Source organism: Crinia signifera, chromosome 6 (genome assembly GCF_055691185.1).
Source record: "Crinia signifera chromosome 6, ASM5569118v1, whole genome shotgun sequence".
NCBI classification, from domain to species: Eukaryota; Metazoa; Chordata; class Amphibia; order Anura; family Myobatrachidae; genus Crinia; species Crinia signifera.
The window spans coordinates 101950237-101968301 of NC_139222.1; the positions used below are offsets into that span (position 1 = coordinate 101950237).

At 44.6% G+C, this 18065-nt stretch overlaps 1 protein-coding gene across 1 annotated transcript in view; it reads left to right on the forward strand.

Moving 5' to 3' along the window:
- Positions 1-7926: 7926 nt before the first annotated feature.
- Positions 7927-18065, forward strand: part of CIMIP1 (ciliary microtubule inner protein 1) — a 57081-nt gene continuing 46942 nt past the window's right edge. The window contains exon 1 of the mRNA XM_083145426.1: positions 7927-8152. Within this exon, the coding sequence (XP_083001552.1) occupies positions 8121-8152 (32 nt within the window). The 5' untranslated portion in view covers positions 7927-8120. The remainder of the gene's footprint in view (positions 8153-18065) is intronic.

The following is an 18065-nucleotide window of genomic DNA, read 5'->3' on the forward strand; positions in this document are numbered from 1 at the left end:
CTTCTTCATTTCACTATAAGTATAACATATAATTCACTATTGACAGGTATTTCCATAGCGCAGAGTAACACCGCAAGGTGTAAACCCCCCCATACCTGTGAAACTAGAGGTATTAGTAGTATACCTCCACACTCTTGCTGCTCTTATACCTGACACAAAGTCCACAGTGCAAGTTTCCCGACAAACCCATCCCCCATACATTATAGGTGTGCTTTGGGCCTTAATTTTAACAAGAATGTAAAATCATGACTACTAGAAGTAAGGTCATTTTTAATTTATAACCATTTTAACTATTCTAGTAAAGTTATTTAAAATAAATAAATAAATTAAGCAATAAAATGGTGCTGTAAACCAGGATTATCATAGTATCAAACTATCAGTTACAATCATAAATATATATTTGATTAATCACACAATAGCATACAAAGCATGTGTGGTAAGATATAGTAGATACCATGTAGGTGAAGCATTTGCATAATGATTATTGTAATTATATGGTGTAATAAATGTAGTCAAAATAAAAGTGTCCAACGGCAGAAACTTATGTCATTATGATATATTACTGTTATTATTATTATATTTTTATTTATAAGGCTCCACAAGTAGTACACAGCGCAGTACATACAGAACACATTAGAACAGTACAGGGTACACAGAACTAAACATAACAGCAACAGAAGAACTAAAACAGAACACAATTAACAATTAGCAGCACAATTCTTAGTACACAATACAGCTGAGATATAGGGAAGTGAGTGAGAAGAGATGCAGGTATAGATTGTAGGTGAGTAAGAGCTGTAATTGAAATGCAAGAAGGGTGCTATGAGAACAGGAGGGAAAAGGGCTTTGCTCCAAGGAGCTTACAGTCTAGAGGGAGGGGGAGACAGACAGGTGACATAAGGTGCAGGTAAGAAGACCTGAAGGCAGAGAGTTAGCAGGTAAGGAGACCTGAAGGCAAGAAGTGAGCATGGCAGGGATGGTCAGAACATAAGGCAGCAGGTAGAGAGAATGGGCAAAGTAGTCCTCTCCCTCCTCCACCTGCACCCTTGACCCCTAACAGCCCTGCACTGTGGCCCATGCCACAACACACCCTGCTAGGAGACAGGAAGCAAGGCTACAAACATCCTGACTGGTCCCTGGGTATGCTGGCCAGTCCTTATCTCTATTCTGGGTCCTTAAATCTTTACTGTTTAATTAGGCCAAGTGCAAGCGCACATATGTTTATAAAGTTTCTATAGATTTTCACTGGTCCCTTTCTATTTGTGAAGGTAAACAATCAATGTTATTGTGAGTCAGCACAAATAATATAAGTGATAAAAAAAACATACACCCAATGGTGACATAAGATGATGCTTTTTAGTACCAGTATTGGTATTTTCATTAGAAAGATACACGTGTGTTTTGAATCTAATTATGTAGTGTCCAGCCAACCAATCTCCAATCTTGAAATCATTATTCTACACATGTTGGGGTTTTTTTTGTGTCACACAGGTATTCAGATTTAAATAGCTTGATCGATCATGGATTATTTCCATTTATGGCTTCCCACTGGTCCTGATGCCTTCCCAGGTCCATTGTGCAGGTTACGGGAGCCAGCTAACCAGGATTCCAGGTCCGGTTAGTGGCAGCTCCCTCCTACAAACAGGTACAAGTAGCATTATCTTAAAATAAAACCTACAATCAGGCCCGCCATCAGGAATTTTGGGGCCCAAGACTAATTACCAGTCTGGGCCCCAGGCTCCCCCCTCCTCACTTGACTTACCGTAACCCAGCTCCTGCTCCCCCATCTCCTCTTCTGCTGAGCTGCAGCCCGGAGGTCCCAGAGTGCAAGCTTCTTCAACTCAGAATGCCGACGGCCAATTAAAATGCAGCATCGGCTGGTGAGCCAATCAGAGCTCACGTACCGGCGGCCGCTCTGATTGGCTGCCAGTACGCAAGCTCTGATTGGCTCAGAAGCTGGCGCAGCATTTTAATTACCAGCCAGCATCCTGGGTTGAACAAGCCTAAACTCCGGGACCTGCTTTGTTCAGTGCAGCAGAGACAGTCGAGGGGTTGCGGTCGGCAAATTGAGCTGCCCGGGCCCTTCCAGAGGCCAGGGCCTGGGACAGCTGTACCCACAGCACCGCCCTATTGGCGGCCCTGCCTACAATACATAGTGGTTTTATTACAAACACAAAATGATAGAATAAGCAAGAAAAAAACATTTTTTAACACAAAGGGAAAAGATTTGCTATAAGAAGACTAAATTATTCTTTGTCGCAATTCACAAATGTTTATCTTGCGAGCTAGGCAGATGAAATAAAGATAAATGGAAAGGACAAAAGTTTCCTGTAGCTCATTTTTTTTTCAGTATGCTATCTTAGAATATCGAAAGGCGCATCAATGTTCTACTCTATACTAAATTCTCATATAATCTCTCTGCTCTCCAAACAAAATGTATAGGCAGAAACAGGGTGGGAAAAGAAGTGTGTCATGAGAGACTATTTTATTAAAACGAACAAAAGAGCATGAGGGATATTAGATCATTTATTTTAATTGATTAAGTCCGTGAACAATTGAACTTCAATGTAAATGCCTATGCAGCAAACATGTAATTCAACATGTGTAGGACACTGAAGGCAAAATAAAGACTAGTTAGCAGCACAATAAATGGGACTGAGGAAACGGATCACTGGTAGTCACTGGTATCACTGGTAGTGAAACGCGCCAATTGTAAAGTCGGCTGGCTTGGCATGTGGGTGGCCTTGCCTTGTGCTGATTTGAAGGCTTGCACCTATTCGTTCATAAGTTATTACTATTCATCAACGGGGGTAGATTTACTAAAGATTTAAAAAGAGACAAGTGGTGGTGTTTATCATAGCAACCAATCAGATTGGTTGTCTGTGATTTTCTAGAATGCATTATAAAAATGATAGAATTTGGTTGGGCAACACCCCCACCTTGTCTGTTTTAGAAGTTGTAGTAGATCTACTCAGTCCACTTCACATTGGTGAACAGGTGGCACATACAACTAGAGCTCAGCAAGGAATGGGTGAATGGAGGCTAGCAGGCAGTGATAAAGGGCAGTGCGCCCCTAGCCTCTGATTCCATTGGGTGATCTGCAATGTGGTGATGTTGCCTAGACAGCTGCAGGATTTACTAATACTACGTTGATTATACGGGACATGGCATCAGACCAAACCTTCCGCTGAGCATGGGCTATCTTCAACTGATTTAAGAGTCTATTTATTAAGCAGTGATAACTAAATGTTCTAGAGTTTTTGTTGGAAAAAGAGTTATCACTGCTTCTCTCTAAGATGAGGGAAACCGTTGAGGATTTGCATCGCAGCCTAATAGCCCACTATGGGGACCGCTATGTCCAATTTAACAATTTATGAATAAATATGCTTTTTGCAGATGGAGCTAAACATAACGCCATACAAATAAAATTCCTAGTATACGCAAGTATACCTGGCCAATAAAGCTGATTCTGATCTCATATGGCACTGCATTGTGCATGCTCACTATTGGATCCATGATTCTGCTGCTCTTTAGAAGAACAGCCAACATTTGAGAAAAATGGGCAGGAGACTTTGCAGCCATTGTTACTTTATGTTGCATTAGGGTTGCAACATTGAAAAATTGTGGTAGCAAAACAATCTGTGTTACTGCAGTATGTATTGAAACAAAGTAAATGACTAAAGCAAAATAATAAACAGTTCCAGTATCAAAAAAATGCAAGTAAAACATTTAAAGAACAGAATACACAAAAATAAACTTCATTATAATAACTTTTGAAGCTTCTATTGATCGATAGATAGATAGATAGATAGATAGATAGATAGATAGATAGATAGATAGATAGATAGATAGATAGATAGGATAGATACACACACCAATAGAAGCTATAATAATTAGTTGAATACTTTCTCCAATTGAATTGCATGTTCTGGTAATGATTAGCTGAGCAAAATAAAAGTTAAGGTCCCTACGCAACTAGTGATTTTTGCCTAATTTCTAAGCCACCTGACATGATCGCTTAGAAATTAAGCACGGATCGCTCTATGTGTACCCCCTATAGTGATGGCGATTCACGGTCCGGCACTTCACCATCGCCAGTTTAAGTAGACAGTGCATGAAGTTAGATCGCCAAGCAGGCATATGAAAAACAGTGGTAAACATAAAACATGGCACCAGCGCCTTGACTCTCCATGTACATTTTGCGTTACCATGAATTATCGAAGGATCCAAGACCAACACTATGGAGTAAATTTACTGGGACTTATATGGAAGATGGGATGTTGCCAATAGCAACCAATCAGATTCTACTTCTCATTTATTAAGCAAATTCTAGAAGATAATAGAATCTGATTGGTTGTTATGGGCAACATCTTCAATAGAACTCCCATCTTAGTAAATGTACCCCTATATCTGGATGCAGTTGCTTGTATGGGCGGTTTAATACATTTCCGACAGCGACAGCATTAGCATATTTTCACATGTCGGCTGCTTATGGGATCACAGCTGCACAAGGCCTATAGATAACAAAAAGCTTCCCTATAAATATACCCTCATGCCTTTTTATATCAGATTGACTGATGCTTGATGGTAAAAGTTAATGTTGATATAGAACCAAAAATCAAAGTGTTCAATAAGTGCAACAGCAGCTCAGCGACTGGGGTTTTCAAGACATTAACCCCTCCCCTGCCACGCACAGCCATTCTTAGCACAAAAGCCGCCTCATGCTGTCTCTGAAATGACAATACAGTTCTTGTTGTTAGACTGCAGTTAAGCTCCTTTGTTTCCATTAATTATAACTCTGTGCTAAATCGGCTCAAGGGGCTGAAGTCATTTTTATGCTTTGTGTCTACTGGGAATAAAATAACAGGTCTTTGTGTCGGCGTTTGTGCTTTTGTCTAACTGGTTACAGAACACAATCTGGCTGAATAATGCCGCCTGTTGCTCTATTATCCGACTGGTACATTTCAGCTGCTGTCGGCCTTTGAAGCTGCTGCAACAATTATCCACAGTCACAGCAGGACTTTGTGCTATAGTTATTCTGCAAAGGGTAGAACGATTATTTATGATCGTTTTTACCTATCAAAGCCAAAAATCAATATACAGTATGTGATTTATCCTTGCATATACACCTATATGCCTAATATAAGAGATAGGGCTTTATATTATATTACAGGGGAATAAACATCATCATGAGGTTATATGGCCATATAAAAGCATGAGGCTGTACTTCTTTTCTTAATACAAAAATTATCGCAGTGGTGATATCAGTAGAACTCATTGTCCATTTCTGATAAACTGGAGAACATCTATTATCTTAGGATAGTACTATTTTCTAATAGGCTAAGCCAGGGCTTAAATTGATCCTGGAGAGGTGATGGGACTCATTTCCTGGCCACCACCCCTCATTAACTGAAGCCCAGGCCATGCTCTACATTTGTGTCCTATTTCCCATACTTTATAAAGGGACAGTGGTCTTTCAAGGAAGGGGAATCATCATACAATAGTACCCCCAACATCAGGCCACATGCAGTGCCCCTGATTCATATTACACCACATAGTAGTGTCCTTTATTCACTTTATGACTTAGTAGTGTACCTTTTTCACATTATGTCACTCAGTATTGTCCCTTTTTCATGTTACGCTAAACAGTAGTACTCCTTATACATGAATGACACACAATAGTGTCACATATACACAATGCCCACAGTAGTAGTGCAACTTACACATAATTTCCACTTTAGTAGTGCCGCTTAAACAAATAATGCAAACACTAGTAGTCCTGCTTAGTGTGGCCAATCCCGGGATCGGGATCGGCGGGATCCCGGGATTTGGCCTTAAAAACACCGGGATTTCAATCCCGGGATTGGAGTTTCCAATCCCGGGATTTCAGGATCTAATGCCGGGCAGCGTCTGAGCCTGTTCTCAGACGCTGCCCGGCTTCTCCCGTCCCGGGCAGCGTCTCTGCGTCTCAGCGTCTCTGCGCAGCATGACGAAGTCAAAGGTCATGCTGCGCAGGCCAACCAGAACGTCCACCCGCGCTTCCGGCATCCCTCCCGCCCTCCCAGCTGCTGCTGCGCCCACCCTCCCTTCCTCCCGTACCAGCCGCCCAGCCGCCCAGCCGCCCTCCCGTACCAGCCGCCCTCCCGTACCAGCCGCCCAGCTGCCCAGCCACCCGGCTCCCCGGCCGCACCGCCCATGTAAGTGTATATGCGGGGCGGCCCGGGCGGGTTTTTTTAAATTAGGGAAGCCAATCCCGGGATCCCGGGAATCCCGGGATTGGGCATTTTTCAATCCCGAATTCCGGGATTGAAAAAATGCTCCGGGATTGGCTTCCCTAGTCCTGCTTATACACATAGTAGCTCCAGGCCCTGTGTCCCTCCAGCAGCATCCCCACCTCTTTGTGTCTCTGCCTCTCACCTTGGGCAGATGTACAAAGCTTCAAAAAGTGATAAAATGGAGAGTGATAAACAACCAGCTAATCAGCTCCTACCTGCCATGTTACAGGCTGGGTTTGAAAAATGACTGGTAGGAGCTGATTGGCTGGTTGTTTATCAGTTCCACCCAGTTCCCCTCCGCTTTAACACCTGGGTTAAGTCCATTAACACCAGTGGAATGTTATACTATAGGTGGTACAGTCTATGCTAATGTGTATCTTTACAGCAAAAAAATAATTTACGCTTTCTGATGCTGATGTTGATGATGATGATGATAATTATAATAATACTCAAGCCTCAGGAGCTGTGAGGAAAAATCTGTGTTCATGCACCCTCACAGGGATAATGCGCATTAGCCATGGGTTTACTTCACAGGGAACTTAGCTAATAATTGAGTAGCTCCAGGTGTTAAACCCCATGGCTAATTAAATCTTCACCTTGTTAGGCTAAATGATTTTAACTTAAGGGCAAAGATCTATAGCAACCATACAGAGGGTGCGGAGTATGCAACTGCTATGGGGCCTGGGTTTTTTTGGGGCCCCAAGGCAATCCCAATGCTGACCATTTTTAGGTGTTGACCTACTCACTGTTGACCTTTTGTCTACCATTTATACCAGAACCCCTGCAAACATCCGAAACCTGGCTTGTGGTACAGCACATTATATTGTCACTGTCATGCCTGCGGTCTGAGTATGAGTGATGAAGACCACAGGCGTTGGTTCTGACCAATATATAAACCGGGGAGGTTTAATGAGACCTTTGTGCATGAAACCAGAATATGGTACTTGGCGTTAGACCAGTGGCATAACCAGAACGGAGGAAGCAGTTGGAAAAAGCACAGTCTTTTATTAGTCACGCAATCAGATGGTAGCAGCAGTGAAAGATTTGTATCTTGGCAATTTGAATACAGAGTAATGTTCAGTCACACATTCAGATATTGGTGACACAATAGCTGCATACACTGGTATGGTAACAGGTGCAGTGATAACACTGATGCAGTTCTTTAATGTGGCAGCAGCCGCTAAGCACAGTATGCAGAGGAGTACGTTAGTGTGGGTTCCAGAGATGAATGCAGGAACAATGGTATAACCAATGACGAGTGTAATGGCAGAACATTGATCGCTCAGGAACGATGGCAGAACATCGGTAGCTCAGGAATGATGGCGGAACATCAATAGCTCAAGAACGATAGCGGAACTTCGATAGCTATGCAGGACTGCGCTGAGGTAAGTGTCTTCTCTGGGCAGAGGATCACAGGAGCTGGAATACCTAGAAGTAAGCGCACTGAATCTGAGAGACACAACTATACCAGCAGGAGACAACTGAAGCACTAGCAATTAGGTCTAGATTTCCCAGCATACTTATATCCACTGGGAAGCAGGGATTGGCTGAGAAAGTATGACAGGGAAATAGATCTCACATGATTGGCTCAGAAGAACAGGTGACTGTAGAAAACATGGCAGCCCCCATGTTTGGCTCTGGCAGGAAAGTTTGTTTGTACACACCATGCTTGTGGCCAGGAGCAATGGCGGTGGACTGGGAGGCCACAGGGAGCTGAGAACTGCCAGCCAGCAAGAGAGGGGAGACATTCTGCACAGCCGCGGACTCAGCGGTGCCTGATGAACACAGTGAAGATTGTGAGACAGCCGCACAGCACAAAGAACGCTGACAGCGCCCTGGCTTGAGATGCAGGGAGAGTCTGGACAGGCACTTTGCTGGTAAGAATGTCTGTTTAATTATCTGGATCTTGACAGTCACCTATAATAAGTCATGCTAAAACCAAACTTACAGTGTTATTTCTTCATATAATATACTGTAATGCTGGATACTAGAGCACAATTTTCCTCAGAAAAGAAAGAGACATTGCAGCTGGATTTTGTATTTCCATATAGGCTAGTGACCTGACATCCTAAATCCCCCCCCCGCCCCCTCCTCTGCTTCCTTGAGGGAACGTCTACCTCCTCCTCACTATCTCTGTCCTCATCCCCTTTCATGCCACTAGCTATTCTGACAAATAGAAACAAATAGGACAGGCAAAACAGAAAAAGACAAAAATAAGTTAAGAACAATCTCTGATACTCATGCCACAGACAAAAGACAAAGAACACTTCGTTAAAAAAATGAAAATGACCCCAAAAAATGTTAAACAGATAAAAAAAATGCACAACAGACATTCCTTCTCTCCTCCTCCCATTTCTCCAAGCCGTATAATGTGAAAGTAGGGAGTACGAAAAGTCACTGTTTTCCTTCAATTCACCAGCGCTGGGAGGTTTGAAATATAACTGATGTGAATGTTCAAATATCCTCTGTAAAGGGCTGCGGAATATGTGTGCACTATATAAGAAACTGTTAATAAATAAATAGTGGCCCCTCGCATGGCTCGCTTGAAATAACATGCTTTGGGCCCAACCATAGTCCATGTGTGTGGTAATGAAAAGATTAAAAAAACTCTTGAAAAACTCATGTTGACCTTTTCCTGTGTCGACCACTGCAATGTTTAACTTTTGATGGTATTGACCAATTGCTCATGTGGACCTAATCCATGTCTATCAACGGTGATCAGCCTATTTACTGTCGACCTAATACATGTTAACCCTTAGACATGTATTAGGTCAGAACTTTTGTTTCTGTGCAGGGTAAATACTGGCTGCTTTATTTTTACACTGCAATTTAGATCAGGCTTTTACAAAACTCTCCTGCTGCCCCTCAAACCCACCCAGTCCTCCCAGTTTCTGGGGACCTCTCAATTAAAATTCAGACCGCACATATGCACATCCGGAAATGTCAGGGGGCGGGGCCTACATGGGAGACAGCCGGCAGTGTTCCACGGTGGGTCGGGGGGGGGGGCCCGCAGTGGCGTAACTAGATACATGTAGGCCCCATAGCAAAAGTTTGTAAGGGCCCCGATTCATCACCTAATTCTGAAAAATGCATATAGCACATGATACTTTGACATGCAAAGTGGGCCCCTCTCAGCTTTGGGCCCCATAGCAGCTGCCCCCCTGCACCTATGGTAGTTACGCCCTTGGGGGGGTTGTTTAAAGTCCCTCCTGTCACACGTGAATAGACACTGTGCACAGGGGGCATGTCCAGCAACTCACAGAGACGCTGGGCATGCCCCCACAGCAGCAAAAATGGGAGCATGGCCTCGCGGGGGCATCCTACTTTTGAAAACTAGCTTCAGGGAGATTTTACTAGCAGCTAAAATCCTTAAACTAGTTTTCAAAATTAGTAATCATTTAGATTACAGGACCATAGTAGGATCCCTCTGTGTACTGCTGCTGACCATGTTAAAAGGGTCCCCCAATGCTACCCTTTTTTATTTTTTTTATTTTACTGTAAATACTATACACATTTTCATGATTAATAATAAAAAAAAAAATATATGTGTATATATAAACCTTGGAAGAGTTCTGTGCGAGTCTTGCTCTGCATACTGTATAGCATGTGCTGCAGACAGTGACAGCACAGTACTCTTGGGATTGCTAGAGGCTTGGCTAGTGGCTGTATCCGGGAGCCATTTTCCTGTTTTTAGAAACTGAGCCCTTGTGTTTGAAATCAGATCCCGCATTTGACAACGACTAAAATCAGAACAAACTGAGGTTCTAATGATCCCAAAAATATAGATCTCCAGGCTACACTACAGTAAGCAGGCACATGAAAGGCTGGATGGCATGTTTCATGTCTGTGACCTGCAACCTAAAGATAAAACCAAAGATGACCAGTAGATGGTAGTAATGAGCAGCACTTCTGTAGATGACAGAGTGCAGGCGTTACTTATGGTTTGTAATTCGGAATAAAATGCTGTAGTTATTACTGGTGGATGCAGTAACATTATAAAAGATGTTCATGACTGGAGTCATTTCTACATTGCATTTGCTGAGTAAGGAAAAGCTCGGAGAAGGATAGACATTGCTGATATTTCCAGCTGCTGTCTGGTGTGATGAGTAAGCGCCCAGGGCCAAGCTGCATGTGCATCCTAATTAGGCTGACTGGGAATTACTGGAAGATAAACATATGCTGATCAAAACAACGCTATCACAAAGCTACATTAAATATTCAAACATTGACTAAATACTGAGGGATAAAAAAATCATGCTTCAGCCTTCAATACCCCTATGGATCCCTCAATATGATTCGAGGAGGTGTTCACCTGCAAATGATTTTAATTCATTGGTTCCTAAAATGCTCTCCTGCAACTGTAGAATAAATACATTTCTTTACTCTTGTAGCTTCCGTCTGTGCTCTTCAATCATGCATTTTATCACCAGATAGAGCTGTTTATTTTCATTGCCCTGGGAAATGATTCAGCACTACTGTGCTCTTAGCATTTGGTACAGTTGTAGCCAAAGAGCAGCTTTGTGATGATTCCCCAGAGCAACGCCAATAATCAGCTCTCTGCTGAAGGACATGACTGAAAAGAAAGAACCAGCAATACCGTTTTTACACCAGAACACCGGGTCGCACCTGGGTTTTTGGACCCGGCTCCAACCCGGAATCCCCAACCTACCCAACCTGGCATCTACAACCTATTTGCAGCAGCATCCCCACCCGGCATAATGTCTTGCAGGAGATGTCGGAGGCTGTGGGGAAATCCCCCAGCTGGGACCCCTGCGGCTCCATCGACATGCTGCGGGCATGCTGCTGGGCTGCCCCCAGCCTCCGTCCGTCAGGGGAATGGATGCCGCACACAGACACCCATTCACCTCATCCCCGGATCTGCTGCTGTCTGCATAGTACAGTGGACAGCGGCGGAGGCTATATGCGCCCCCTGCTCAACCTCCGGATTGACCTAAGGACGCTGCAATTGGGAGGTTTGGGAGGTTGCCATTAATGGAAACAGGTCCCAGGTCGGATGACCCGGGTTACCTGTTTACACTGCCCCTGAACCCGGGTCTCACCTGTGTTCAATCCGGAAAATTTCCCCGGTTGAATTACCGGGTATCAGGACCCAGGTTTTTTTTTACCCCATTTACACCAAGCAGTGACCCAACCTGGGTTATTGCTATGGTGTTAAAGGGTTATAACTGCATTCAATTAGTAAAAACTACAGCATGTAACTGCAAAATCAGTGGTGGCTTTCTCACTGAGGCATGTGCCTAGGGGTGACACTGCTGGGGGGATGGCACAGCATGCTCACTTGCATGAGAGCCCTGCTAGGCCAGTTTGGCAGGTACAGATGGAGCAGGTCCCATCCTTGCAACCTATGGCGAGAGTTTCGCCAGCTGGCCATGGCTGGCCACGGCGCCCGCCATCGCAATACATTTTAAATGCTTGGCGATTCGCCGTGGCGTCTCCGGATGAGTGCAATACCAGTGATCATCCACCAGATGTCACTTTTGAAAACCTCTTTGCGCATGCGTAAAATTTATGTTGCAGCGTGTGCATGAAGCGCAGGAACTACAGTAAATAATTTATTGTCCCTGGCAAGCCTAGTCAGCGCCTCTCTCACACAGCCGGCACGAGCATGATCCTGTCTCTTTGGAGGAGAGGATCATGCTGACGCGGGCGGAGAGGCGCTGCATTTGTTTGACACGAAGGAGCGTCTCTGACGGACGCTCTTGCGACCCAGTTGCACAGTCGTTCCAGTAATGAGACGCTTTTGCGTCTGAGTTGTTATTACAGCAGGGTACTACAGTAAAGTACTTTACTACTATTGTGCTGTATCCAGCAAGCTGTACTGTTCTATAGATAGTGTACACACTAATAAATAAAATTACATTGCATTGCGTACAGAATCATTACATTAAATTATACTGTACTGTATTGTACGTCTCATTGGTTTTGTTGAAAGGTGCTGGCCTTTGGCTAGTACAGTATTGTAGTTTTAACACACATAAAAAATTCCGGTTACCAATAAGGCTTTCTTGGCGTCTAAATTTGCATGGGCGCTTGAGCGTCTGCACGGGTACTATACTGGAGCGGCACGGACGCTAATGCGTCTCAGTATATGTTCTAACGGTCACCACATTTTGGTGTTAATGACGACGCACGGCACCATACTGGCACCGTGAAACTACAGAAGTACCGTTATGACATTCACAGTAGTTACTGATTCGTATAGGGATCATTTTACCTTTACACACAGTACTGTTACAGTCATGTACAGTATACAGTGGAACTGTAGATTTAGTAAGTTCGTTGAAGTTATACAATGTCTGGTTTTTATCAGTGGTCATTCAGCTGCTACTGTATACTGTAGTACAGTACATTACCCTTGGCGAGACCAGCGTCTGAGACGGCCCGCCCCTAATCGTGGATTAGCGCTGCAGGAGACGGTGTAGTGTAATGTCCTGTAATGTATTTCAGGTCAGTTCAACCCCCCTCCACCCCTGGGGGGAGGGGAGGAGGCGGTTGACTTCAGCAGCATACAGTACACATTACTCCCTGGAAGAGACAATAGTGCAATGGTACTGTACTGTAGCCAAATCAAGTCCTCTTACTCTACAGTACCAACACTTCATGAACACCTACAGTAGCTGGGGCACAGGTGTACTCGTTACTGACTGACACATTATAAATGATCCACAGGTGGAGCTAATTACTTCACTTACAGTATGATCTGTGAGGAGACCTGTAAAACATTAACTGTTTTATTTGTCTAGTTTTGTTAAAACTGTTACATTTCATGGTCTAGCTTTAAGAAATATCACTCTACAAAATATTCGAATAAAAGAAAAAAAAAATTGACACCGTAATCGAACACGGGTCTCCTGCATGAAGACGCGTGCAGCTACACAGTACACTACGCAACACAGTGATGTGTATGGTCGGTAGAGTGCTGATATAATAATCTGTGGCATCCGCAGCCCCAGTGGCGAAACCCGAGTCCCGGCAGCGTCTGAGACGGTCCTTTAATGAATTAGCGCTGTAATGTGATTTGATGTACTGTACTGTATTTCAGGTCAAGTCGACCCCCTCCACCCCTGGAAAGGGAGGAGGCAGTTGACTTCAGCTGCATACACATTATGCACAGTACCAACAGTTCAAAATATTCAGCATCGGCTACGTGAAGGTAAATGTTTGTATAGGATCATGACACTACACAGCCCTTTTGCGCGCTCCGATGTTCACGAGCGACTCATTTGCACGAGCGTCTCATTTCCTATGAGCGGCTCATCGCGCACGAGCGTCTCATACTGTAAGCGCGCTCCGTACGGCGAATAGCTGGTTTCCATTGGCACATTGCAGTATACCACTCCGACTCTAGCTTGATGGAGCATTAGCCACCCAGTGGTGGCGGATTGTATTGCATGGCGTGAACCCACGCCCCTTGGCGGACGCCGGCGCAAGAAGAATATCGGAGCGCCAGAACCTCCGCCATGGCGGCCTGGCGGCAAGGATGGGACCTACCCCATCTGTATGTTCTGTAAAATATGTGCCTTGTCAAAGAAGGCTAAATGCAGACCCCAATCCATATGCCAGCTTCTACTTAGGAGTTGTGGAATTTGTGGCAGCACAAAAAGCCTATTTTACCAAACATTACAGTGTTACATGTACCGCATACAAATACCAGTGCTATCCAGTGGTGGTTTTTACCTATGGGCTGCCCTCAGGTAAACTTCGCCACTGTGCTCTGCCTAAGTGATTGTGACTGGCAGGGACTTCCTATTGGAAGTCTGACCTGCCAGTCACCCAAGGCAGTTCCATTGGGAGGTGATCCCATTCTCTGGGATGCCCAGGGCATGCGCAGTGCCTACGTTGGAACTGTGCATGCGCCGATCCTGGTGCCTGTCATCTGTATTGTTCAGGCACCGGGACTGTGATTTCCCTTCTATGGGCTGCTGCCAAAGCAGCCCATAGAAGCTGGCCGCATGGGTATGCGCAGTACAGAGATCAATTCTGGGCTTGCGCTGTTCCCGGTGCCTGTCATCATTGTACAGGCACCAGGACTGCAGCATCGGCGCCGGCGGGGAGTCCAGGAGAGGAGATCAGGAGGAACGGCAGGGACCAGAAGGAGGAGCGGCAAGGGGGGGTGCCAGCATCGGGCTACAGCAAGGTACGAGCCACCATTTCTTTTATCACATACTTTTACAGACTCATCTTTGGGAAATGCTGTAGGCAACTTCTTGGTCAAGACAAGGCTATCATGTCTCCCAGTGTTATCTTCCTATCCTGCCCGCTTCATTACAGGTGGGATGAGGAGATCTGGCCACTCTTCTGGGGAAGCCAAGAATTACTCAAAATTGTGAGTCTACAGTACCACAATTAGGATGCTGATTACAAGCTAAAATAAATTACATTAAATAAATAAATAACCCATTTTTTGCAATGGACAAAAGTTTTAAAATTATTTATACATAAATCTTTTATTTCTTCACATAAGTAGAATTAAAAAACCCAAATCTAAAGGTGCCCATACACTAGTAAGATTTATCTGCAGATCTGGCTGGTTGGAACAAAAACATGGTTATGGATGAGTGACAGTTTGGCAGTTTTCCAGCATTTCCAAGCAAATGGTCAACTGTCATTTGCTCTCATCCATAACCATGTTTTTGTTCCAACCAGACAGATCTGCAGATAAATCTGTGTGTGTATGGCCACCTTAAGCTTTCAGAGTCACTGTGCATGCAGATTTATGAAGAGTCTGTGTTGACAAAGTAGTAAGTTAACTCTTACCACTCTGTGGGTGGGATGCTCTATGATCCGCCACCCCTTTCCACCGGCTACTGCATTCTTACTAATCGCATATGCACTAACATATGCGATTAGTAACGTAAAGGACAGCTCTTGTGATAAGAGCTGTCCTTTGCGATGCGTTGCCGTCCCCAGTCTTCCAGGTCTGAGACCTGGGAGTCCCTCTGCACATACACAGAGTGACGGCCCAGCCACAGTATCCCACCGCAGCACTGCCCCGATGGAAAACTGGGCTTTTACTGCATTATGGTCTAGAGCATCCCACCCTGTGTCACTATGACCAGAATATCTAACCAGTGGTGTAACTATTAAATATTCGCCACCCTGCTGCAAATTTTGGCAGCGCCCCCCCCAGTAGGGTTAACAACTTCCCAGTACGGTTCACAACTCCCCAACCCCCTTACCCCTCGGCATCATGCCGATACCGGTTCTCCCGGCTTCTGTTGCTAATGAAAAGTGACACATAGAAAATGGCTGCCCCTATACAGCAGACCGTTTTTAAGGATGCTAGAGGAGGCCTCTGCCTCCGCCCGCAGCAAGAGAGCAGTGAATAAATTACATAGGAAAATCACATTGCACGCCACTAAAACGGGACATGGGATGCGATGCGATTTTCTTACGCAGAATAGCCCACTAAGCAAATTGCTTAGTTGGCGCCCTGCAAATACACATTTTTTTGCATTCAGTTGGGAGGGGGGGTTGCGGTGGGAAAAATGAGCTACTGGGGCCCTTCGAGAGGCCGGGGCCCGGGACAGCTGTACCCACAGCACCCACCTATTGGCGGCCCTGGCAAGATGAACATATTATTGATAAAATGGAGAGTTACTATATAAACAACCAGACAATCAGCTCCTACCTGCCATGTCACAGACTGGGTTTGAAAAATGTGAGGCAGGAGCTGATTGGTTGGTTATCACTCTCCATTTTGTCACTTTGTGAAGCTGTGTGCATCTGGCCCAAGGTCAAAATGTTTACAAGACAATAGACGACACAAAAATGACGCATATTTTTTTCATGTTTTTTTGTCTTATTGTGTGCTTCACCATATCTGAGCCAAAGTCGTGTAAATGCCAAAACCTCACGGACATGCTTCCCTTGCTGCATTCGGCATAAGTTACTATTTCCTATCATAGTCCACATGGATGATAAATTATGGAAAAGTTTAAGAAATGTATTAAAAAAAAACTTGTGTCAACAATATTGGATGTTGACCATTGTCATGTTTATCTTTTAAACCTGTCAACCTTTTGAACCTTTCAACCTTATGCACTGTTTTCCTTTTGACCTTGCTGACTTTTTAACAATGTTGACTTTTTGTATGTCAACTATGTGGGGTCGACCTATCTATTCTTTACTGTAGATTTATCAACTGGATTTTTACACTGCAGCTTAGATTTCAGTTTGAACGCACCCCACCCAAATCTAACTCTCTCTGCATGCTAAGTTTGCCCCACCTGCAGTGCACATGGTTTTGCCCATTTGAGAACAAATTTGTCCTGCGATCAGGTCTGAATTTGGCCTGATGATCAGTTTCACACAGAGACAGATGGGAGCGCTTCATTCATGTAAATGCCTTCAATTCTGAGCTACAGTATAAAAGCAGCTGTAGTTGCAAACCCAGCTGTTCAATTCACAAATGTAAAAAAAAAAAGTATATAAAATCCATTTCACCATTCTTGAAACTTATTCTCGACTTTTCCATATGTCCTTCAAGGAAATGAAATAGGTTCTATTCTGCACTGAGAATATTCATACCACAGCTACAGTATGTGCCTACCTTCGTACATACTGCTGCTGCATTCTTACTGACACATGTCACTGTATGCCAGACTGTTTCCTGATGACTATTACACTCAATTGGGTATATTCAACGGTCCAGCGCATTTGTGTAGAGCCCCACCGTTTTAATGGCCACACTCACCGTTTCCACCTCGCCTCAGGGAACAAGCGAGGTCGAAACGGCAAGTGAAGGGGAGTGAGTTGAATACTTGATGGCGAGCTATCTGCACTTCTCGCCTTCGATAGCAGTGAGCTATGACGGCAAGAAGTGCAATAGCTCACATCGGTGTATTCAACTCACTCCCATTCATTCGCCGTTTCCACCTCGCTTGTACCCTGAGGTGAGGTTGAAACGGCGAGCATGACCATTAAAACGGTGGGACTCACCACAGATGCGGTGGACTCGCTGCATCTGTTCCCTGAGACAAGGTGGAAATGTTTGTGCAGTAAAACCAGGGGACTCGCTGCATTTGAGGGGAACCTCACCATTTAAGAGGATCCTCACGGCAAGGATTTGTCCCATACCATGAATATGGGGAGGGAACGGCGAGGGGGTTTGACGGCGAAGATGGCTTGTTTTTGGCATGGAAATGCCATCCTCGCCGTACAAACCCCCTCGCCAGCCGCATTGCATACCCCTCATTGACAGCTGCTGCACTCGGAAGGTGGCATACTCATCAAGTGCTGTGCTCTCTGTCTACGCTTCCTGCTACTAGATAGAACAGCACTCAGAGTCAATATTAGGCAAAGTGCAGAATGTGACAGTACCACTCTAGTACAGTATTTTACTGGCCCGAGTACCGAGCCCTGAGCTGTCCATGTCATGCTCATGACTTACCACACCGCCCACGCACATCGCTTTATGTTACTCTTGGTGGTATCTGTGCCACAACTGTCAAATGTAACAGCTGCAGTAAGTTTGCCGATACCACTCAGCCTCTGTAAAGGGAAGCCCAATGTGATGTGTGGTGACGAGGACATTATCAGCAGATGATCTTCACACTGTTGGTGCTACTGCCTGTCATACAAGTTGACAGATGCACGTTGTGGCAGCTGGCATCAAAAAGTGCACTTCAGCAAGGTAGCAGAGTGGGTGGGTAGTTAGTGTTGTGGGAGATAGCATTCCAGTTCCAAGCATTTCATTCTGGGAAAGACTTCTTCAGCGATGTCTAATGCCAGTTTTGTTAATAGTTTAGACTCCAGTATGAATGGAGG